The sequence below is a fragment of the Vipera ursinii genome (assembly GCF_947247035.1).
Source record: "Vipera ursinii genome assembly, chromosome: Z".
Lineage (NCBI taxonomy): Eukaryota > Metazoa > Chordata > Lepidosauria > Squamata > Viperidae > Vipera > Vipera ursinii.
In genome coordinates this window covers 1,544,566-1,567,595 of record NC_139517.1, presented here as the reverse complement: position 1 = coordinate 1,567,595, position 23,030 = coordinate 1,544,566, and the positions used below count along the sequence as shown (strand labels likewise).

Sequence of the window (23,030 nt, the reverse complement as noted above, 5' to 3'; positions counted from 1 at the left end):
TTAAGCGCGGTGGCGAGAAAAGTCGCAAAACGGGAGAAAAAAAAGCCCACCGAACAACTTTCTCGCTTGGATTAGATTGAGGTAAAGGTAAAGGTTCCCCCGCACGTGCGTGCTAGTCATTTCCGACTCCGTTTCAAAGCCGAAGAGCCGGCGCTTGTCCGAGGACGTCTCCGTGGTCATGTGGCCGGCATGACTAGACGCCAAAGGCGCATGGAACGCTGTTCCCTTCCCACCGGAGTGGTCCCTATTTTTCTACTTGCATTTTTACGTGCTTTCGAACTGCTAGGTTGGCAGAAGCTGGGACGAGTAACAGGCGCTCACTCTGCTACGCGGCACTCGGGATTCGACCCGCCAAACTGCCGACCTTCTGATTGACAAGCTCAGCGTCCTAACCCACTGAGATTAGGATTAGATTAGGTAACCTTTATTGTCATATTTTTTCCCCCTGTGGGCACAATTGGCCCAGAAGTTTGGGGCTGAACTGTAGTCGTAAGAAGAGGATTCCTTGTATCCCACCCGTATCCTGTCTGTTCGGTACCTTTTTATTTTATTTATTTTATTTTATTTTATTTTATTTTATTTTATTTTATTTTATTTTATTTTATTATTTTATTTTATTTTATTTTATTTTATTTTATTTTATTTTATTTTATTTTATTTTATTTTATTTTATTTTATTATTTTATTTTATTTTATTTTATTTTATTTTATTTTATTTTATTTTATTTTATTTATTTTATTTTATTTTATTTTATTTTATTTTATTTTATTTTATTTTATTTTATTACATTTATATACCGCCCTTTCCCGAAGGACGCAGGGCGGTTTACTTTTAATATTAATTCTGAGTTTTTCACCTTCACCTGTATGACGCGCCGGTCATAAAAGTCCTCCAGGCAAGATCAAAAGCTAATCAATAAATCCATCGACCGTCCCGGCAACTTCTAGCCACACCTGCAGGGGGGAAAGGGCGATGCCCCCCCCTTCCCCGCGTGATTGGCCCCCGGCCCTGCCCGGCCCTCTGCAGCCGCCCACAGGGCAGGGCAGGCCAGGAGGAGAGAAAGGTGGCCCGGGGAAGGGGGGGCACTTTGCAGCGGCGCCCCGGACTGAGCGATGGCGTGTCTCATCCGGCCGGCCGGCAGCAGCGACTGCGAGCAGCTCCTGAGCTTCATCAAGGTGAGGAAAGGGTGAAATCCAGACGGTCAGCAATTCTTCCAGCAGAGATTGGCCCACTGTTTGTCTGGGATGGATGGATGGAAGGGAGGGAGGGAGGGAGGGAGGGAGGGAGGGAGGAAAGGAAGGAAGGAAGGGAGGGAGGGAGGGAGGGAGGGAGGAAGGAAGGAAGGAAGGAAGGAAGGAAGGAAGGAAGGAAGGAAGGATGGAAGGAAGGAAGGAAGGAAGGAAGGGAGGGAGGGAGGAAAGGAAGGAAGGAAGGAAGGGAGGGAGGAAAGGAAGGAAGGAAGGAAGGAAGGAAGGAAGGAAGGGAGGGAGGGAGGAAGGAAGGAAGGAAGGAAGGAAGGAAGGATGGAAGAAGGGAAGGAAGGATGGAAGGAAGGAAGGGAAGAAGGAAGAATGGAAGGAAGGAAAGAAGGAAGGATGGAAGGAAGGGGAAGGAAGGATGGAAGGAAGGAAAGAAGGAAGGATGGAAGGAAGGAAGGAAGGGGAAGAAGGAAGGAAGGAAGGAAGGAAGAAGGGAAGGAAGGAAAGGAAGGAAGGAAGAAGGGAAGGAAAGGAAGGAAGGATGGAAGAAGGGAAGGAAAGGAAGGAAGGAAGGATGGAAGAAGGGAAGGAAGGGAGGAAGGAAGGAAGGAAGGAAAGGGAAGAAGGAAGGAAAGGAAGGAAGGAAGGAAGAAGGGAAGGAAGGAAGGAAAGGAAGGAAAGAAGGATGGAAGAAGGGAAGGAAGGGAGGAAGGAAGGAAGGAAGGAAAGGGACGAAGGGAAGGAAGATGGAAGAAGGGAAGGAAAGGAAGGAAGGAAGGAAGGATGGAAGAAGGGAAGGAAGGGAGGGAGGAAGGAAGGAAAGGGAAGAAGGAAGGAAGGAAAGGAAGGAAGAAGGGAAGGGAGGGAGGGAGGAAGGAAGGAAAGGGAAGAAGGAAGGAAGGAAAGGAAGGAAGGAAGGAAGGATGGAAGAAGGAAGGAAAGGAAGGAAGGAAGGAAGGAAGGATGGAAGAAGGAAGGGAGGGAGGAAGGAAGGAAGGAAAGGGAAGAAGGAAGGAAGGAAGGAAAGGAAGGAAGAAGGGAAGGGAAGGAAGGAAGGAAGGATGGAAGAAGGGAAGGAAGGAAGGAAGGAAGGATGAAGAAGGGAAGGAAGGAAGGGAGGGAAGGGAAGAAGAAAGGAGTAGGAAGGGAAAGAAGGAAGAAGTAGGAAAGGAAGGAAAGAAGGGGAAGGAAGGAAAGAAGGAAGGAAGGCTGGAAGGAAGGAAAGGAAGAAGTCAAGCAAGGTAGAAAGAGTAGGTAGGAAGGAGGGAAGGAAAGAAGGAAGAAGTAGAAGAAGGAAGGAAAGAAGGAAGGATGGAAGGAGTAGGATGGAAGGAAGGGAGGAAGGATGGAAAAAATAGGGAAGGGAGGGAGGGAGGGAGGGAGGGAGGGAGGGAAGAGCAGCAAAATGCCTTCTGAATTGGCTGAAGGTTTTGCCGGAGGAAGGGCTTAGCTCGCCAAGGGCTTGGCACCTGAACCCTTCCAGCAAAAGAACCCCCCCCCCCAAAAAAATCCCCGAAAAGAGGGGGATCCAACCCCACAGGAGCCCCAAAGAGCAAGGCGGCCTCTGGCGGAGGTTTTCCAGGCAAAACAGGGAACGAGAAAAAAATAAATTCGGAATTAGCACCCCAGGAGCCCCCTTTCTCTCTGAAGAGGTCCCGTCCAGGGGGGCGATTGTGGGGGTGCCGAGTTGTTCACTTTTTATTACTCAAACACTGGGCAAGGAACCCCATTTTCCCCTCTCCCCCTGGTCCTGCTGAGCGATCCCATCCAGATCAAAGAAGGGGAGACAAATCCCGCTTTTGCTTCTTGCCCAACTTTTCAAAGAAGTCCTCGGACGTACGGCCACCCCGGGAGCCCAAAATCCCCGTGGTCTAAATCAGACAGTCGTTAAGTGAGTTTTGCCCCCTTTGACGACCTTCCCGGCCACGGCGGTTGTTAAGTCAATCTCCGCAGCGGACTAAGGGAGCCTCACGGTCCTTAAGTGAATCCGTCTCCTCCTCCCGCTACACTGACTTTACTCGTCAGAAGGTCACAAAAGAGGATCCCATCAGCCCCCCCCCCCGGGACACTGCGACCGTCATAAATTCGAGTCGTGACCGGGGTGGGGGGGAGAGGCTGCTGCAGGTTTGAAAACCGGCCCAAAGTCACTTTTTTTTTTAATGCGCTTGTACCTTCCCGATGGTCACTGAACCAAGTCGTAACTCGAGGACCGCCTTATTGTATGTTCCCTCAAACCTCTCTGCTGCATTTGTGAATAATAATGATGACGATGATGATGATGATGATGCTGTTGGAAGGAACCTTGGAGGTCATCTAATCCAACCCCCTGCTGAGGCAGGAAACCCTAGACCATTTCAGACAAAAAATAATAATAATAATAATAATAATAATAATAATAATAATAATAATAATAATAATAATAATAATAAGAAGAAGAAGAAGAAGAAGAAGAAGAAGAAGAAGAAGAAGAAGAAGAAGAAGAAGAAGAAGAAGAAGAAGAAGCAGCAGCAGCTGGGAGGGACCTTGGAGGTCATCTAGTCCAACCCCCTGCTCAGTGGATCTGGAGAAGGTTGGGATTTGGGGGTCCCCCATAACAGTCCCTCTATTTATTCTCCCCCCCACCAGGACATTGCTGACTATCACAATTTATTGCACAAGGTCACAATCAGTGCGGAAGGTAAGGATTTCGAGACTTTTTTTTGGGGGGGGGGTGTCAAATGCCAGGTGCCCTCCACCCACCACCCCCTTCCCAGGAATGCTGGCGGGCAACTTTTCTGGAATTTGGGGAGAGGGTGGAGGGCAGGGCAGACGCTGCCCGGCTGGCAGGTGGGTGGCAGCAGGAATGCGGGCAGAGCACCTGGGCAGGGGGGGAGGGAGCCAGCTGTGGAGAAGGAAGGAGGGAGGGAGGGAGGGAGGGAGGGAGGAAGGAAGGAAGGAAGCTGGGGGGAAGGAGGAGAAGAGCCCGGATTGGGTTGAGGAGGGCTTTCCTTGGGCAAAGAAGGCGGAATTCTGAATCAGCATTTTTTTCTCTTCCTCCTCCTCCTCCTCCTCCTCCTCCTCCTCCATCTCTCCTCCTTTCTTCTTCTTCCTCCTCTCCCTCCTAATTTTCCTTCTTTCTTCTTTCCTTTCCCCCTCCTCCCCCTCTCCTTCTCCTCCTCTTCCTCCTCTATCCCTCCTTTTTTCCTTCTTCTTTCTCCTCTTCCTCCTCCCTTCTCATCCCCCTCCTAATTCTCCTCCTCCTCCGTCTCTTCTTCGGCCACCTCCTCCTCCGCCTTCCTCCTCTTTACCCATCTCTTCCTGTCCTTACGCCTCTCCTCCTCCTCCTCCTCCCCCTCCTAATTCTGTTCCTCTTCTCCCTTGTCCTCCGTCTCCCTTCTTCCTCCAAATTCTCCTCCTCCATCTCTTCTTCTTGCGCTTTCTCTTCCTCCTTTCTTCCTCCATTCTTCCTCCTCCTCCACCCTCTCGTTTCTTCCTTGCCCTTCCCCTATTTCTCCTTCTCCATCTCTTCTTCCATCACCTCTTCTTCCTTCCTTCCTTCCTTCCTTCCTTCCTTCCTTCCTTCCTTCCTTCCTTCCTTCCTTTCCTTCCTCCCTTCCTCCTCCTCCTCGTCCCAGATCTGAAAGCAGACGGGTTTGGCCCAGATCCCTTCTTCAACTGTCTGATGGCTGAATTGCCCCCAGAAAACCCCTCAAAACAAGGTAATATCCACTAATATCCCCCCCAAAAAAAAGACTTGTCAAACTTTAAAGACTTAAAACTCGTCAATGCATCCATCTTAAGCTTATCTTTTTTTTAAAAGAAATGTTTTATTGATTTTTTTTTTACAATCACCATCCTTAGTGCCTAGTTTACAGCGTGTTGTCTTGGTTCATAATTTTTTTTAACAAACAACAACAATCAATGGTAGTTAATTAACAATCAATAATAATTGATTTTTGTGCTTCCATAGTTAGTATATTAATTAACAGTATATTTCTTTGATCTTCCCTTCTCCCAAGAGTATTCTCCTTCTTCAACCTTAAAAAAAATATAATTGTTAATATTTTGAGTGCCCAAATGGTTAAATATAAACATTTTTTTTCACGTTTGTACAAATAATAACCTCCGTATATGACTTTTTGTTTCTTATCAACTTGTGATGTTTTTATAAAAATCATCTTATTAGTTCACCATATGTCCTATTTTCACAGTTATTTAAGCTTAATTTCTATAATAATAATAATAATGATGATGATGATGATGATGATGATGATGTTGGAAGGGACCTTGGTCATCTAGTCCAACCCCCCGCTCAGGCAGGAAACCCTATACCATTTCAGACAAATTCAAACAATTCTTATCAGTCATAATTTTCTCAGTATTTATCATCTAAATATCCAGATTTTCCGTTTAGATATAGCATCCCAATGTTTTCGTATTTCATGTGTTAAAAAATACTGTACTGCTTATCTACCTTATGCCATCTACCTATAATATCTTTTCTGATCAGTTGATATTTCACTTATATTTGTAAAAGTTAATTTGTTAAATCGCTAATATATCCTATTTTCAAAGTTCTTATTTAAGCTTAATTTCCCCTCAATATTTCAGTCATTCCTTAATCCTAATTCTCTGCAACTTAATTTACCTTTGAATTTCAAACTTTTCATCCACATACATCATCCCAATATTTTAACATTTTATATATTATAGAAAATACTATATTACTTATATCTCTTATCGCTCTTATTATAAGACCCCTTTATATCCAAAGTTATCTGTTATTTTAACTGTATTCAAACAAGCATTTGCTCATGTAATTCTCCATCTGGTTGGGCAAGTCAAAACTCCTGAATCTGTCTCCGGCCTTCTTCGTTTGCCAGATAGCTTTCCAAATTGATATATTCCACTTGCCAGGAAATTCTTGTATGTTTGTGAGTGTTCTTGGCAGTGGAGAAGACAGAATGTGTAAAATATATGCTTTTTGTCTCCCAAACTCTGATGGTTCTCCTGGCAGTTCTATACTCCATTTTGTTAAGTCTTCTTTCTTATCCTCAGGATTATTTTGACGTTCTGATCAATAAAGTATCTTTTTCGTTTTGTTGTTATGTCCAAGTCTTGTAGTTTTTTTCCTGTTTGTGTTAAATTATACTTCTCTTCATTTGTAGCTTCGCTGATTAAGTCATTTTCTTCTAGTTTACAGTCTGTTATTGATTTGTTTCTTCATTCTTTACCATCATTTTCTGAGTGTTTTTTTGATTGTGGGTTTAGATTAGAAATGTGCTCATTTATGTCGTCAAAGTTGGTTTTGATCTCCTCGTGGTTTAAAGTTATTGTCATTTGTATCTGTTGTAGCATTACATACCATTTCCTCCTGGAAAGTATTTGTCTTGTCTTGAAATGTTGCTTCTGGAGGTCTTTGATATTCCAAGCTAGGTCTTTCAGGAGTAAGTATTAAATGTGGTTTTCTGTCATTTTTTGATAAGTATGCAATATCCACCATGTTGTCTCCCCCTTTCAAATAATCCTTCATCAGTGCCGTAGTCTCTACATGTCAAACCAGCCAAACTCAGAATCCAAACAGCCCAATTTTGTATAGTTCTTATCTTTATATATAGTTTTTATAATCCACTGTATTTCCAATTGTCAAGGCACCAGTAAAATCCGTAATTTATAACAGTTCTTTCATTCAGGAATCAATTGTCAACCAGTCAAAATTGCAGTTTAGTATATTTAGCCACCTTGAATCCTTCCTGTAAATTCCCCCCTAAAGGATTAGCCAAGAGTCAACGTTTTTCTTTTTCTATAAACAATTCTTGAGTTTACACAACAGAGTATTTCTTTTCCTTCAGACACTTTTTAATCCTTTAGCTGGCCCAGTATGTATTCTTTTCTTTGTTCCCAGCCAGCTGTCTTCTTAAAGATTATTAAAGTTCAACGGAGCCATTATTCTTTGTTTCTAGGCATCTTGCCAATTTCTGAGTCAGTGTTGTTAATGTTCTATGTTCTAATTCTCCACTAGTGTCAGTAGTTGTTTTCCAGCTTTTTCAGCCAAGAAATTATTATTATTATTTTTTATAGTTTCATCAAAACCCTTTAGAGCAGGAGTGTCAAACTGCCGTTGGGCTGTTTACATCATACGGCCGTGCCCACTCCAGCAATGGCAATGCAAAAAAAGTTGCAATACGTTGCGACACGTCACATGACGTGGCGAGTTTGACACCCATGCTTTAGTTTAGAGTATAATCTTAGCAGGGTTTTTTAGTTTCTAAATTTATCCAGACTGTAGTATTTTAAATTTGATTTCAGTATATTTCTTTCCCCCTTAAAGGTTAATTCACCGCTTCCATCTGTGTGCGGTGGGGGGTAGTCCCCTCCCTTCACTTTCGGAGGTTTTCTTATTTTGGGGGTCTTTCCCAAGGACTTAGTTACAGAGTAGAGGAGAGAATATCGATACTCTCACCAGTTCCAAGCACGCTGTTCACCGTTCTTCTGATTCGTGCTCTTTGACTTCGACTGCAAGCAACTTGGGCTAGTCGCTGGTGTGCTGGCTAGCCTTTCTCCTGTTGGGTTAGAGGGCTTCCCCCGGATTGAACGGAAGGACCACTGTTATTCCGTAAACATTGGGGTACCCCTCTTTCTTCACCACCTCTCTGGGGTGACTTCAGACCCATTTAGGGTCCCCCGGGCAGGACGAAATCAGCTGTGGGGTGTGGAGCTCCGCAATCCGGTGGCCGTGCGCTACAGCACAAAAACCGGAAGTACCATCTTAAGCTCCTCTTCATTACACGGATTCCGTATTTATTGTGAGATAAAATGAAATATTGTGTGACCCAAGAACAGCTACCAGAATGGAGTGAGATTACACACCGAGGGTCACTTGTGTTCAAAGTTTTTGCACTCTTAGTTAGTCCTCGACTTAACAACTGTCTTGCTTAGCAACATAATTTTTGGGCTCAATTGTCGTAAATCGAGGACCACTTGCACCTGTTTTTACACACACACACACACACACAGACAGACACACACGAATGCAGAATGTCAGCTTCTGATGCGAGCCAGTTGCATTATTTTACTCCCGAAATATTTCACATTTTGTATTTTAACTCTTTGTGTTTTTAACCGAAATGTGATGTAAACGTGCCACACGATAAGTGCGTTAATGATCATTTTTACTCCCCACGCAGGGCGCCCCATCGGCTACGCCTTGTACTATAAGGCATATTGCGTCAACCACGGGAAGAATATATATTTGGAAAATCTATACGTGGTGCCGGAATTTCGCGGTAGGTAAAAGTATCAGCTTGAACTCGCCCAGAGTCGCTTCGTGGTGAGATGGGTGGCATATACATTTAATCAATAAGCAAAATAAGTGCCAGGCATCTTTTAAAAGCCAGTTTTGATGAGCTTTGCCTATTGGGTTAGTAGCAGTTTTATGCTCTGCCAGGTGGAGATTCATGCTGGCTGGGGGATTCTGGGAGTTGAAGTCTCCCATCTTAAAACATGGCTGGCTAGGGAATTCTGGGAGTTGAAGTCCAACTGTCTTAAAGTTGGCAAGTTTGAAAGATATTAAAACGGAGTTTCAGTCTAAGCAAACTCCAATGTTCCCCAATAATATGGTTGCTGCTGCTGCTGTTGTTATTATTATTATTATAATCATTATTATTATTAAATATAATTGGCATGGAACGACGGGGGCAACACACTGACTCCCCTCCGGTTTCTTCTCCCCAGGCAAAGGAATCGGAAAGCAGTTGCTGATCAAAGTTGCGGAAGTAAGTTCCGAATGTTGGCATTGTGGCCGGTCTGTGTCTTTTCCGGACTTCCCCAAATGAGGAATTGTCATCCCTTTCTCTGGAAAGGCGGCTACAGGCAGTCCTCGACTTACGACGGTTCATGTAGTGACCGTTCAAAGTTACACCACCACTGGAAAAAGTTGACTCAGGACCGTTTTTCCACACTTAATGACCGTTGCAGCCTCCCCAGGATCAAAATTCAGACGCTCGGCCAGTGGCTCGCATTTATGACAGTCGCCGTGTCACCTGATCCCCTTTTGCGAGCCTCGGACAAGCAAAGTCAATGGGAGTTCACTTCACAGCCGTGGTGACACACTTAACGACTGCTGCGATTCACTTAACGGTGGCGGGGAAGGACGTAAAACGGGGCAAAATCTCGCTTCACAACCGGCCCGCTTAGCAACAGAACTTTTGGGCTCCGCTGTGGCTCTAAGCGAGGACTACCTGCAGGACTTTGGTCATTGAGTGATTCGTCCTAAGTCGAGGACTACCTGTCCCGTCGGGTCAGAATAAGGCTCACAGAGCCTGCAGCTTCAGGGGCAGTCTACCAGCCGGAGAAGAGGGTGGGAGAGGCCAATTTTCTTATTGCACGGATGCACCGTAGGAAACAGGGCCCTGGTTTAGCCAGTGTCGGATACGAATCTGATTGCTTGTAACTTCATCATGCCTGTTTTTCTCCGGTCCGGCAGGTGGCTCTTGCCGCTGGCTGCACCGGGATGAAATTTAGCACCATGGAGGGGAACCAGCGGGCAAAGAATTTGTACCTGCGGCTCGGAGCCGAGGATACCACCGAATCCTTCGCCTGGCACTGCATGGAGTTTAGCCAAGAGGCCCTGCAAAGGCTCGTCCAGGGTGGGCAGGGATCATGAGCGCGCCCCAGGCTGATTCAGGAGGAGGAGGAGGAGGAAGAATGGCATCTATGCCAAGATCAGAAAACCAGGATTTCTCAGCCTTAGCAACTTTTAAGATCTCTGGACTTCAATTCCCAGCCAGGATTCATAGGCTTCGGACTCCCAGAATTCCTCAGTCAGCAGAATTGGACTTCATGTCCCATAATTCCCAGCTAACATTTGTGGACTTTAATTTCCAAAGTCCCCAGGCAGCATGCCTGGACTTCAACTCCCAGAATTCCTCAGCTGTCACGCCTGGACTTTGATTCCCAGAATTCCTCAGGCATCATGCCTGGACTTCAACTCCCAGCATTCCTCAGCCGTCACGCCTGGACTTCAATTCCCAGAATTCCTCAGGCATCACGCCTGGACTTCCATCCCCAGAATTCTTCAGCTGTCACACCCGGACTTCAACTCCCAGAATTCCCCAGTTAACCATGACAAAGCACACCTCTTTTCCCAAAAACCCGGCATTTAATGCTGTATTTACCTAAAATAAATGACTAGTGATTCCTCCTCCCCCACCCCAAAAATTAGCATATCTAATTTAAAACAAGAAGGTCACATTTAGTTTCTGCTTTTTAATAAAATCTCTTGAGTCCGAAGAAGTGGTAGGAGACTCCGGATTTTATTTTACAACTTAAAAAATAAAAATTAAGACTCCACCTCCTCCTCCCTACCAAGTTACTAGTCCACAATGTTTTGTTAGCATCGTGGTTAGAGACGACAGGAGTTCTAATCCAAAATTAACCAAAGGTGATTTGATTAAGGTCAGATGTTAATTTTGGGGGTGTCTCCTTATAGAGTCCCCAGTGTTTTTTCAACCTTAGTTATGTATAAGATGTCTGGACTTCGTCTCCCAGAATTCCTCAGTCAGCCATGTTGGCTGGGGAATTCTGGGAGTTGAAGTCCAGATGTCTTAAAAGTGCCATAGAGAAACCGAAGCAGATCCAATCCCCCCCAAATATAACTCCGCGCCCCATGAATGAGTCAGCAAACGAAGAATGAAAAGGGGCATCTCTTTAATTCAATGTTCAAAATACACCCGCGGCCCAATATTATTATTGATTAAAAATAAAAATAATAAGGCGGGCTGGACAGGAAGAAACTCGAGACATCTATTTTGAAAAACTAAAAAGGAACATTTTAAAAAAATCCTTTGCTTCGTAACAGGGGACAGGCAAAAGTTCAACAGGGGAAGATTTGTGCTCGTAGGAGGAGTGGGGGGGGGAGGAAAGAGAGAGGAAATAGCCCCCAGCCCCAATTTATTCAGATAAGACCAGCTTATGGGTGGGGGAGTCTTCAAGCCTTATGGGTGCAGGAGTCCGTTCAAGTACGTTTGGGAACAGAGGAGGTTCCACCCTTGAAACTCAGCCCGGTCAGGATGATGGGCGTTGTAGTCTGGAGGATGGACGGAAATCTATTTTGGGGGTCCTTGCTGAGCCGAGGGGCTACGGTAACTTTCTAAACCCCCTCCCCAATTTGAGAAGCTGCTAAAATGACATGAAAAAGGCAATGCAGATGAGCGCTTGTCAAGTACGGCACTTTGAAGATCGGCGGACTTCAACTCCCAGAATTCCCCAGCCAGCTAAGCTGGCTGGGGAATTCTGGGAGTTGAAGTCCGCCGATCTTCAAGGCGCCCAAGCTGACAAACGCTGCGAAAGAGCAGCGAGCTCTTTGCACCCAGAAAGGGGGTGCAAAGTCCAGCAGCCCACGAAGCCCCCCACCCACCCGGGGGAAAGAGGTTGGGGATCACCGCCCCCGTCAGCAGTCGGTGGTGACGTCGGAGGAGAGGTCTTGGATCCGCCGCGTGCTGCAGTTCTTGCAGAGAATATGGCTGTCCAGCGGGTAGCAGCCACGCCCCTCCCCTTCGGAAGAGAGGAGCAGACCACAATCCTGGTGGGGGGGGGAAGAGGGACAGGAAAACCGGATGCAACCATTAAGGGTGCTTCTCCAGGATGCCAGCGGTGGTCCCGCCTTCCCTCCCAGAGTGACAGAATAGAGAGAGATGATTGATAGATGATAGACACATGATACGGATAATAGATAGATAGATAGATAGATAGATAGATAGATAGATAGATAGATAGATAGATAGATAGATAGATAGATAGATAGATAGATAGATAGATAAACAGACAGACAGACAGACTGGATAGATAGATAGATAGATAGATAGATAGATAGATAGATAGATAGATAGATAGATAGATAGATAGATAGATAGATAGACAGACAAACAGACAAACAGACAGACAGACAGGATGGACAGATAAGATAGATAGATAGATAGATAGATAGATAGATAGATAGATAGATAGATAGATAGATAGATAATAGAGACAGACAGACAAGATACATGATAGAGATAATAGAGATAGATGATTGATAGATGATAGACACATAAGGATAATAGATAGATAGATAGAAAGGTAGATTAGATAGATAGATAGATAGATAGATAGATAGATAGATAGATAGATAGATAGATAGATAGACAGACAGACAGACAGATAGACAGACAGACAAAGCGATAATAGATATAAATAGATGATTGATAATATACATGATAGGGATAATAGATGAGATAGATGATAATGATAGTTAGATAATAGAGACAGACAGACAAGATACATGATAGAGATAATAGAGAGATGATTGATAGATGATAGACATATGATAAGATATAGACAGATACATGATAAAGAGAGATAATAGATATAAATAGATGATTGATTATAGATACATGATAGAGATAATAGATGAGATAGATGATAAAGATAGATAGATAGATAGATGATAGATAGATAGATAGATAGATAGATAGATAGATAGATAGATAGATAGATAGATAAACAGATAGATAGATATAGATTGATCATAGAATCCTAGGGCTTCAAAGAACCTCAGAGGTCATCTAGTCCAACCCTCTGCTTAGACGGGAGACCTTCTACCAATCTTTTCTCCATCGCCTCCAGCGCTGCGACCCCCTCCAGTCTGGCTCCCCCCGGCCCCCTCCACCATTGCTCACCTCGCACTTGTAGCAGCCGATGTGGAAGCTGCGGTCCAGGGCCACGATCCGCACCGTCTCCTCCTGGCCCGGTTCAGGCATGATGGCCTCTCCGCAAACGGAACAGCGGGGGGCAAATTTCCTGGGGGGGGGGGAATCAGGAGGAGACATGAAGCTGGCCCAGATGGGACTTGTAGTACAGCACACACAAAATGTTGGCGGAGTAAATTTCTTTGGGGGAGGGGGCAGGAATCAGGATGACGTTGGCCCTGCCCTCTTGCCCAGATTTTGGGGGGCCCAGGATCCCCACTTGTCCTGCCTTGCTGGCTGGGGAGGATGGGACTTGCAGTACAGCACACACAAAACGTTGGGGGAGCAAATTTCCTGGGGGGGGCAGGAATCAGAATGACGTTGGCCCTGCCATCTTGCCCAGATTTTGGGGCCTCGGGATCCCCGCCTCTCCTGCCTTGCCAGCTGGGGAGGATAGGACTTGTAGTATGGCCTCCGTGTAGGTAGTCCTCGACTCACAATGGTTCATTTATGGACCGTAAAAAGGGACCGATGACCATTTTTCACACTGAACGACCATCACAGTGTTCCCCCCCTCCCCCGTGTTTACGTGATCAAAATTCAGATGCTGGGCCACCAACTCCTATTTACGACGGTCGCAGAGTCCAAGGGTCACGTGATCCCCTTTTGCGATTTTTCCAACCAGCAAAGCCAACGAAAGAAGTTGGGATTCATTTAACGACTCGTGTTACTAACTGCAGTGATTTACTTAACAACGGCGGCAAAAAAAGGTCCACAATTGGGACGAAACTCAACAAATTTTACACTTAGCCACAGAAAGTTTGGGCTCAACCACGATCGTTAAGTCGAGGACTATCCGTAGTAGGGAGGATGGGAGTTGAAATGGTCTAGGGGTGTCCTGCCTGAGCAGGGGGTTGGACTAGATGACCTCCCCCCCCGCAATCTCACCGATGGAAATCTTCAATGCAGTGGATCTGGCTGGTGGCGTCCACGGTGAAAGGGATCCCGTCCAGGCAGCGGTGGCAAACCACACAGGTGAAGCACTGAGGGTGATAAGCTTTACCCATAGCCCGCAGGATCCGGTCCATGATGGGCTTGGAACACATGGAACATTTCTCCAGAGTCACCTGGCCAACACACACACACACACACATACATACATACATGTTTGTATGTATGTATATATAAATATATTAAAAAAGCCCATCTCCTCTCTCTTGCCAATTTTTTTAATCACTGGTTCAACTCTTCGAGACTTGATTGGCAGATTGTAGGCCCCCCATGACTGGGCTCGCTTGCTTGAGTCATCTATATTCCCCTCCCTTTTGGGGGACACGAGGTGATATGGCCATCCCAGCAACATGAAGCTGCCTTTTCAGATTAGGACACCAGAGGGCGCCAATGTCCTAAAAGTTAGAGCAATCCTTCTGAAACCTAGCCCAGATTGCAGAATTCTGCCGTCCTTTTGGCACCCGCAGCTTGGCTCGCTTGCTTGAGTCCTCTAAATTCCCTTGCCCTGTTGGGGCACAAAATGGTTTGACCACCCTGGCAATGTGAAGCTGCATTCTCCCATTATGACACCAGAGGGCGCTCAACTCCCAGAGGCGGACTTCAGAGAGCCATGTTTTTCAAACTGGCTGGCTGGGGAATTCTGGGAGTTGAAGTCCACACCCATCGTCAAGGCGGGACTTTGGAAAAGCAGAGTGGGAGAACCCAAATGTGGGGCCCAGAGACTCTTTCGAACCCCTCACTCACAATATAGCAGGATTCACAGTACGACCGGCGGTCGATGGCGTAGAACGGCTGCCCCCGCAGGCGGCAGTGGCAAGTAGCACAGATGAAGCACTCGACGTGGAAGACCTGGTCCATGGCCACGCAGCCCGTCCCGTCTCCCACCACGTTCTCCCCGCACTGGGCGCAGCGGCCTGCAAGGGTCCAGGGTTCGAAAACGACCGATTGCTCGATTTTTTTAAAAAAAAAACATCGAAAGAAGATAACAAAAACAAAAGTCCCAGAAATTCCAGGCACAGCAAGACTCAGTGCCCTCCTCCCCCTCCCCAATTCTGAGAACAAAAGACCCGGTTTAATCTTAAAACCAGCCCAGGGGAGTTTCTGCGTTGCTATTCCGCCCAGCAGCAGCTTTCCGAGATAGACTGCTCTTGCGTGGGGAGGCTCCATTACAAAAACAAAACTCTTAGGGTAAAAAAACCCACCGAAGTACTCGGCCGTGGGAGGATGCTTCAAGTCGTAAATCAGTTTCTTGGTCAGCCGATCCAGCTCCTCTTCCGGGCGGCAGGAGGGGGGCTGCGCGGAAAGAAAGGGGAGACTGGAGAAGGGAGGTCCCTAAACACACACACACACACACACACACACACACACAGATGCACGCGCCCTGGAGTTGAACGTGAAAAAAAAATGGGGGTGCAGGGAAGGTTCCTGAGCATCAGAAGAAGGCAATCCGGTTCTCTGCCTACAAATGGTATAGAGTGTTTCCAGCCTGAGCAGGGGGTTGGACTAGAAGACCTTCAAGGTCCCTTCCAACTCCAATAGTCTAGTCTAGTCTAGTCTAGTCTGGTTTCTATTCTATTCTATTCTATTCTATTCTATTCTATTCTATTCTATTCTATTCTATTCTATTCTATTCTGTTCTGTTCTATTCTGTTCTGTTGTTCTGTTCTGTTCTATTCTATTCTATTCTATTCTATTCTATTCTATTCTATTCCTTATTTCTAATTCTATTCTATTCTATTCTATTCTATTCTATTCTATTCTATAATTCTATTCTATTCTATTCTATTCTGTATTTTATTCTATTCTGTTCTATTCTATTCTGTTCTACTATTCTATTCTATTCTATTCTATTCTATTCTATTCTATTCTATTCTATTCTATTCTATTCTATTCTATTCTATTCTATTCTATTCTATAATTCTATTCTATTCTATTCTATTCTATTCTATTCTATTCTGTATTTTATTCTATTCTGTTATGTATTTTATTATTCTATTCTATTCTATTCTATTCCGTTCCATTATTTATTTCTATTTACTCTACTCTATTCATTATTTCTATTCCTATTCTGTTCCATTCTGTATTTTATTATTCTATTCTATTCTATTCTATTCTATTCTATTCTATTCTATTCTATTCTATTCTATTCTATTCTATTCTATTCTATTCTATTCTATTCTAAATTCCTCGAGAATTGAAGCAACCATGCCTCATGGATAGCGAGTCCTCAACTTACAACAATTTGTTTAGTGACCGTTCAAGGTTACAACAGCACTGGAAAAAAGCAACTTAGGACTGTTTTTCACACTTACAAGCGTTGCAACATCCCCACGGTCAGGTGATCAAAATTCAGACACTGGGCAACCGACTCCTATTTATGACGGTTGCAGCGTTCCGGGATTGCGCCATTTCCCCTTTTGCGACTTTCTGATGAGCAAAGTCAGTGGGAGACGCCAGTTTCGCTTAGCAACCGTGTTGCTCACTTAACAACTGCAGGGATTCATTTAAGAACGGTGGCAAGAAAGGTTGCAAAAAGGGGCAAAACTCATTTAACGACTGTCTCGCTTGGAAGCAGAAATTTGGTGCTCCGTTTTGATCGTTTTGTACTTGACGCAAAAAACCCAGACTCCGGGAACTGTTGAGGAGGGGCTGTCTTCACCCTCATTCTCACACACAAACTCGCTGAACTCTAGAATTGAACCCCTTCCCTCCTGGGAATCCGGATTGCATTCCGTTAGAGGATGGAAGCCCCTTCCCCAGAAAGACCCCTACCCTGCCTTCTCCTTCCCCATCATCCCCAGCGCCTCGAGTTACCTGATGGGGAATCCTCAGCCCCCCACTGCCGGCAGGAACTTGGGATGCTGTCAACTCTTCCTTCCCAGCTTTCGCCAATCCAGACTGGAACTGTCCCACTGGCGCCTCCAACCTGGCCTGCCCCGCAGGGCCGGCATAGAATTCCCCCTCGCCCGGCCGCTGGCCATAGGAGGGAGGCTCCGGATACCAGGGCTCAGCCTCGTGGGGACGGGCCCGGGATCCCGGCTCCGAGGCATACTGCGGAGGAGGCTTCACCCTGTATCCCAGCTGGGGGGACGGGGGTCCGTAGGCCGGCTCAGCCCTGCGCCTGGGCTGGTTGTAACCCACCACCGGCTTGGCCACCTTCACCTGGATGCTGAAGGGGGGCCCGGCTGAGGAGGATGCCGTGGCGTACGAGGCGGGCATCAGCTGGGGGTACGGCTTGGGCACCGAAGGGGCATGGTGGTATCCATAGGCATCCCCCAATCCGGGCGAGCCGTATTGGCAGGGCAGCACCGGGAAGGCTGGGTAAGGGGATCCCGAGGCTGGTGGGCCTCCATAGGGCAGGGTCTTGGCATCAGGCTTAGGGGCTGTGAAGCCCGCCGCGAGGGTGGGCTTGTAGGTAGCCGAAGCCGGGCTGAGCTTGGGGGCGCCAGGCTGCAGAGCTGGATACGGCACAGATTCCGCGTTCTGCAATAAAGGGGTAACACCGTCAGGGTCCAGGTAGAGAATTTGGGGCACACACACACACACAGGCACCCCGTCTTGTCCTCCAGTTGCCACCCCCCCTCCCAGCTTCCTCACCGCCCGTTCGCCCCGGCGCTGCTGGGTGCTCTCCATGTCGGCCAACATGCTGGTGAGCGAATCTATCTGGACATCGATGTTGGTGGGGTGAAGACCCCGTACCTGCTCCGCGGATTCTCCCTGCTGGGGGAAAAGAGAACCTTTTGGGGGGGTGTCTCCCTGACTGAGGAAGCCATCCGAGCCATGCCCAAACCGATCTGGGCTTCTGTAATGGGGTGACTCCCCACCTTTGCCACCCTCTGCCCCACCCCCACCCCAAGGACTGCGCCTGTTGAACCTCGGCCTGCCAGGCTTTTTGCAGAAGGGAGCCAGTGCTTAACGGAAAGAGAAAGTGCCAGTAGCCCCCTTCTGGATTAAACGCGGCTTCCGGGATCCTTGCCAGCGCCTACTACAACCCCGGGAGTCGTAGTTTCGGCTAGTTGAACTACAACTCCCAGGATTCCACTAGGCGCCGGCAAAGGCTCCTGGGAGCTGCGTTCTCCAGAGGGCAGCGGGTGGGGAACAAACAGCCCCTCGGCCTCCGTCGCCCGTACCTCCTCCCCCGGGCAGGCGGGGTCAACCCCGGTCTCTCCTTACCTGCAGGGTGTAGCTGGGAGGTGTAGCGCTCTCCCAGGATCCCCGGGACCCTCTCTCGCTTACGGAGGAGTAGGGGGAGTCCGCAGAAGAGTCCTGGGGAAGGGAGGCGGGACCTGGAGCAGAGGAAGAAGCAGGACAGAGATTCAAACTCAGGACCGGGCAGAGGAGAGGAAGCTGGCTCCTCTAGGTGTCGTCAACTATAATTCCCAGGCCTGCCGGCCTGCCGGCCCACCCAGGAGCAAAGTCTTCTGGGAAAGGTAGTCAAAGGACCTTTTGCCATCTTGTCCTCCACTTACGACCGGTTGCTTGACAGACATGATCCCTATAACGGAGAGAACTCCTTTAGGCCCATCCATCCATTCTATCCAATTCCTGCCTGGGATGACTGAAAGGTTTTGCCTCCTTTGACGGGCACTTCCCACAGCTACCAGCTGGCAGTTCAGTGTGTGGGGTAGGGGGAGAAGATCCATTCTCGGCTATTTGTGTGTGTGTGGGGGGGTGGGGTCTGTTGCTTCCAACCCAGCCTCTCCCTGAGAAAGGAGAATCAGGGGCCTACCTCACAGGGGTGTGAGGAGCATTTTGGAACGCAAGCCAGCGGAGAGGGATCACAAGCGGCAAATTAGCCCAACCGAGGCCAATCGAAGCGGGATGGACTTCAACTCCCAGAATTTACCCCCCCCGGCCCCCCGTCGGCAGCGTCTCTCAACCTCCTCAACTTGAGAAGGGGTGGGGCTTCAACTCCGGGAACTCTGGGCGTTGTAGTCCCTCCGACTTCAAGGGGCCCAAGCTGTGCATAGAGCAGGGGTCTTCAAACTTGGCCCTTTTATGACTTGTGGACTTCAAGTCCCAGAATTCCTCAGCCACCATACCTAGCTGAGGAATTCTGGGAGTTGAAGTCCAAGAGTCATAAAAGGGCCAAGTTTGAAGACCCCTGGCATAGAGGGTCCCCTCGTTTGTGCAGAAGACCCTTCCCCAAAGAGTCACGGGTCCCACGATTACCTGGCGGAGGGGGCAGGTCCCGGGAAAGGCCCCCCGCTGAGCCCATTGCCCCGTTGGTCTCCGGAGTCCGGTGGGCGGGTTTGGGAGTTGCCGGGACGGAGGCAAAGCTCTTCTGGACTCTGCAGACGGCCGGCCCGGATACGGTGACATCTGGCTGGGCCAGGACCCCCACTTGCTTCGGGGGCAGCCAGGTGGGGCCGGACATGGCGAGGGAAGCTGGCTTGGGGGATGGGGGGGGCGGGGAGGGCAGAGCAAAAACATTGGGAGTCAAAACTGGAATTGAATAGAACAACCTTGGCTTTCCTGGCCGAGCCTTAAAATTTTTTTCCCCCTTTTATTTCGAATTAATTAAAAGTTTCAGCTGAACCTGAATCGAAAGAGAGAGAGAGAGAGAGAGAGAGAGAGAGAGAGAGAGAGAGAGGTGAGAAAGAGGTAGACAGATAGATTTATATATATATAAAGAGATGATAAATGGACAGATGAATGGATAGATAGGTAGGTAGACAGACAAATAGAAATAGATAGATAGAAATAGATATAGATAGATAGACAGACAGACAAATAGAAATAGAAATAGATAGATGCATAGATAGATGCATAGATAGATATAGATAGATATACAAATAGAAATAGAAATAGATAGACAGACAAATAGAAATATAGATAAATAGAAATAGAAATACATAGATGGATATAGATAGATAGATAGATAGATAGATAGATAGATAGAGATATAGATACATAGATAGATAGACAGACAGACAGACAGACAAATAGAAATAGATAGATGCATAGATAGATGGATAGATAGATAGAAATAGATAGAAATGGATATAGATATAGATAGATAGATAGATAGATAGATAGATAGATAGATAGAGATATAGATACATAGATAGATAGACAGACAGACAGACAGACAAATAGAAATAGATAGATGCATAGATAGATGGATAGATAGATAGAAATAGATAGAAATGGATATAGATATAGATAGATAGATAGATAGATAGATAGATAGATAGATAGATAGATAGATAGATAGATAGAAATAGATAGAAATGGATATAGATATAGGTAGGTAGGTAGGTAGGTAGGTAGATAGATAGATGATAGATAGATAGATAGATAGATAGATAGATAGATAGATAGATAGATAGAGATATAGATAGAAATAGAGATAGACAGATAAATAGAAATAGAAATAGATATAGAAATAAGAAATGGATAGAAATGGATATAGATATAGATATAGATAGAGATAGAAATAAGATAGAGACAGACATAAAGGAATAGAGATGGTAGACAGAGAGATGGACAGGTGGATATACTTGGTGAGATAGATGAGAGAGAGAGAGGCAAGAGAGAGAAATACAGATAGATATAAATCTAAATAGATGATAGACAGACAGAAATAGAGAGATGATAGAGGGATGGATGGATAGATAGCGGGGGGGGGGGGGAGAGAGAGAGAGGCAAGAGGTACAGATAGATATAAATATAAATAAAAAGATAAAAGAGAGAGATGATAGATGAATGGAAAGGAAGGAAGAAAGGTATAAAGAGTAAGCCACAAAACTCTAAACAAACCATATGCTCATGTTTCACTTCTTGGCAAGCCATTTTCAAACCATGATTAGGACCTTTGTAAAAGCACAGTGGCAAGGATCTTGCAGGACTAACATGCCAAGCTTTTGCAGTGACGAAACAAACCCCAATTCCAATCCCGTCGACTCCCCAATTCCTCCCATTTCAGTATCACACACTGCCCTAGAGATTCAGGAAGCCACGAGGCCACGTGGGAATCCGTTACAGGGGAGTAAGCTGCAGGCACGGTTAACCCTCATCCCGCCCGTTCAGGCCAAGGCTTTGCAAACCTGGGGGTCGTCCCCCTCCCCTTTCCTGCACCCCCAGTGCCATCTGGGGAGGGGAAAAAACCACCCCAAATTTAAAATAGTCCACAAAACTGATTCACACGTTGTAGCCTCCTCCGGTTTCCTGAAATTGTGATTTGACCAAGTACCGTTCCTGGCTTTTTAAGTACTCTCAAGAAGCCAGCAATTGTGGCTTAGTCAATAGAAGCTCGGCGGCTCCCTCCACGTTATAGACAAACCACCTTGTAACTCCGTGGAGGAAGTGTTTGGTCCTGGCAAAGGAATTAATTTGGTAAATCCGAGTTGGAACTTTGGGTGGACTTCAACTCCCAGAATTCCCCCAGCCAGCTGTGCTGGCTGGGGGAATTCTAGGAGTTGAAGTCCACCCGGCTTCAAAGTTGCTTAAAGCGGCCAAACCCGCAGCAAACCACGTTGCAATTAACCACGTTGCAATTGCGGTCTGCGCGTGACGTCACTCGGCCTCCCTCCCCCCTCCTCGCCCAAGACTTCCTCCGCTCCTTCCCCAACCTGTCGCCCGCCCAGATGCCTCGCACAGCGTGCTGGGCTGCCAGGCAGCGCCGCATGGGCTCCGGAGTACGACGTAGCTGGGTCAAGCTGCAGCCCTCCCGGGAGTGGGGTACGGGGGGGGAAGGGGGGGGAAGAGGAGGAGGTCGAGCACTCTGCACGTGCTCGGGGGTGGTCGGTGCTCCCCCGCTGCCAGGGGAGTGGGGGGGGCCCTCAGGACAGGATGGGGGGGTCTTAAGACGGATGGGGGGGCTCAGCTAGAGTAAGGCGGAGACCCCAAGAGACCCCAATTTAGCCTAAACCCCCCCTCCCGCTCAGACCCTCCCCTGAATGGGCACCCCCCTCTCTGCCCCCTCCTCACCTGATCCCGGCGTCTCCCCCGCCCGCGCCGAGAAAACTTTCTCCGAAACTTTCTCCGCAACTTTCTCCGCTCCGGACGCGGCAAGGAAACTTTTTCTTCTTTTTTTTCCCCCTTTTCTTTTTTTTTTCCTTTTCCTTTTTCTTTTTTTCGTGGAAGCCCCCCCCGGGTGACGTCACCGCATTCCGCAGCGTCACGTGGAGCCTGGGAATTCCTGCCACTTCCGGTGGGAGGCGGGCATGAATGGGGGGGTATGTGTGTGTGTGTGGGGGGGGGGGGAAGAGCTCAGCCTCCTCCCACCTGCCGGCCCGCGCAGGTGGGACTCCAGTGCCCATGCTCCGCAGCCTGCCCGGGTAGAGACAACTTGGGGGGGTTGTTGGGTTGGGTTTTTTTTTTGCAATCTCCTGCAAAAGGTTGGGGGAAGAAGCAGCTTTTTTCGGGGAAACCCCCCCCCCTTGGATTTTTGGGGCTTCTTGCAAGGGCAGAGAAGGGAGAGTCCCATTGGAGTCCCATCTGTCCAGAGCGGCGCTGGGACTCCAATGCCCATGCTCGCCAGCCTGCATGGGCAGAGATGGAGGTGGGGCGGCTACAATCTGCAGGGAAGGCACCAGGTGGCACTTCAGTGCCCATGCTTCCCAACCTGCATGGGTAAAGACAGGCTACAATCTCCTGCAGGGAAGGCACCAGCTGGGACTCCAGTGCCCATGCTCCCCAGCCTGCATGGGCAGAGTGGCGAGGGGGGCGCTACAATCTCCTGCAGGGAAGGCACCAGCTGGGACTCCGGTGCCCATGCTCCCCAGCCTCCATGGGCAGAGTGCGGGGGGGAGGCGCTGCAATCTCCTGCAGGGAAGGCATCAGCTGAGACTCCAGTGCCCATGCTCCCCAGCCTCCATGGGCAGATTGGCGGGGGGGAGGCGCTGCAATCTCCTGCAGGGAAGGCACCAGCTGAGACTCCGGTGCCCATGCTCCCCAGCCTCCCTGGGCACAGATGCCGGGGGGGGGAGGGGAAGAAGTAGCTTCTCAGGACCCCCTTGGATTTTTGCAAGGGCCGCACCCTTTGCCTGGGCTGGCTCAGCATCCTGGGAAATGTAGTCCCGCCCATCTGGGGGGGGCTGAGAAGGGGGGGCCGAGGGAGGGGCTGGGAGAGGGGGCACCGGGCAGACTTGCCCGGCTGAGACAGGACAG

General features: G+C 47.8%; 2 protein-coding genes across 5 annotated transcripts; one reads left to right on the top strand and one right to left on the bottom strand.

The window, feature by feature from the left end:
• Positions 1-967: 967 nt before the first annotated feature.
• On the top strand, positions 968-9,885 carry LOC310649412 (thialysine N-epsilon-acetyltransferase-like). Its single transcript, XM_083377815.1, has 6 exons — positions 968-1,176; positions 3,826-3,877; positions 4,815-4,898; positions 8,367-8,465; positions 8,914-8,954; positions 9,665-9,885. Exons 1-6 carry the CDS (start codon positions 1,114-1,116, stop codon positions 9,842-9,844), a joined length of 519 nt encoding a protein of 172 aa, XP_083233941.1. The 5' UTR covers positions 968-1,113; the 3' UTR covers positions 9,845-9,885.
• A 1,639-nt stretch (positions 9,886-11,524) lies between these two features.
• TRIP6 (thyroid hormone receptor interactor 6) lies at positions 11,525-21,986 on the bottom strand. Of its 4 annotated transcripts, none has more exons than XM_083377690.1 (10): positions 21,849-21,986; positions 19,089-19,304; positions 18,090-18,202; positions 17,514-17,636; positions 16,731-17,399; positions 15,119-15,209; positions 14,661-14,830; positions 13,854-14,032; positions 12,897-13,017; positions 11,525-11,761 (listed from the first exon to the last, which is right to left on the bottom strand). In XM_083377690.1, exons 2-10 carry the CDS (start codon positions 19,291-19,293, stop codon positions 11,630-11,632), a joined length of 1,803 nt encoding a protein of 600 aa, XP_083233816.1. In that variant the 5' UTR covers positions 19,294-19,304; positions 21,849-21,986; the 3' UTR covers positions 11,525-11,629. The 4 variants fall into 4 exon arrangements, with proteins under 4 accessions (XP_083233816.1, XP_083233819.1, XP_083233818.1 ...); XM_083377693.1 differs by having other exon boundaries at positions 17,616-17,636; XM_083377692.1 differs by having other exon boundaries at positions 19,089-19,455; positions 21,849-21,973.
• Positions 21,987-23,030: the final 1,044 nt, after the last annotated feature.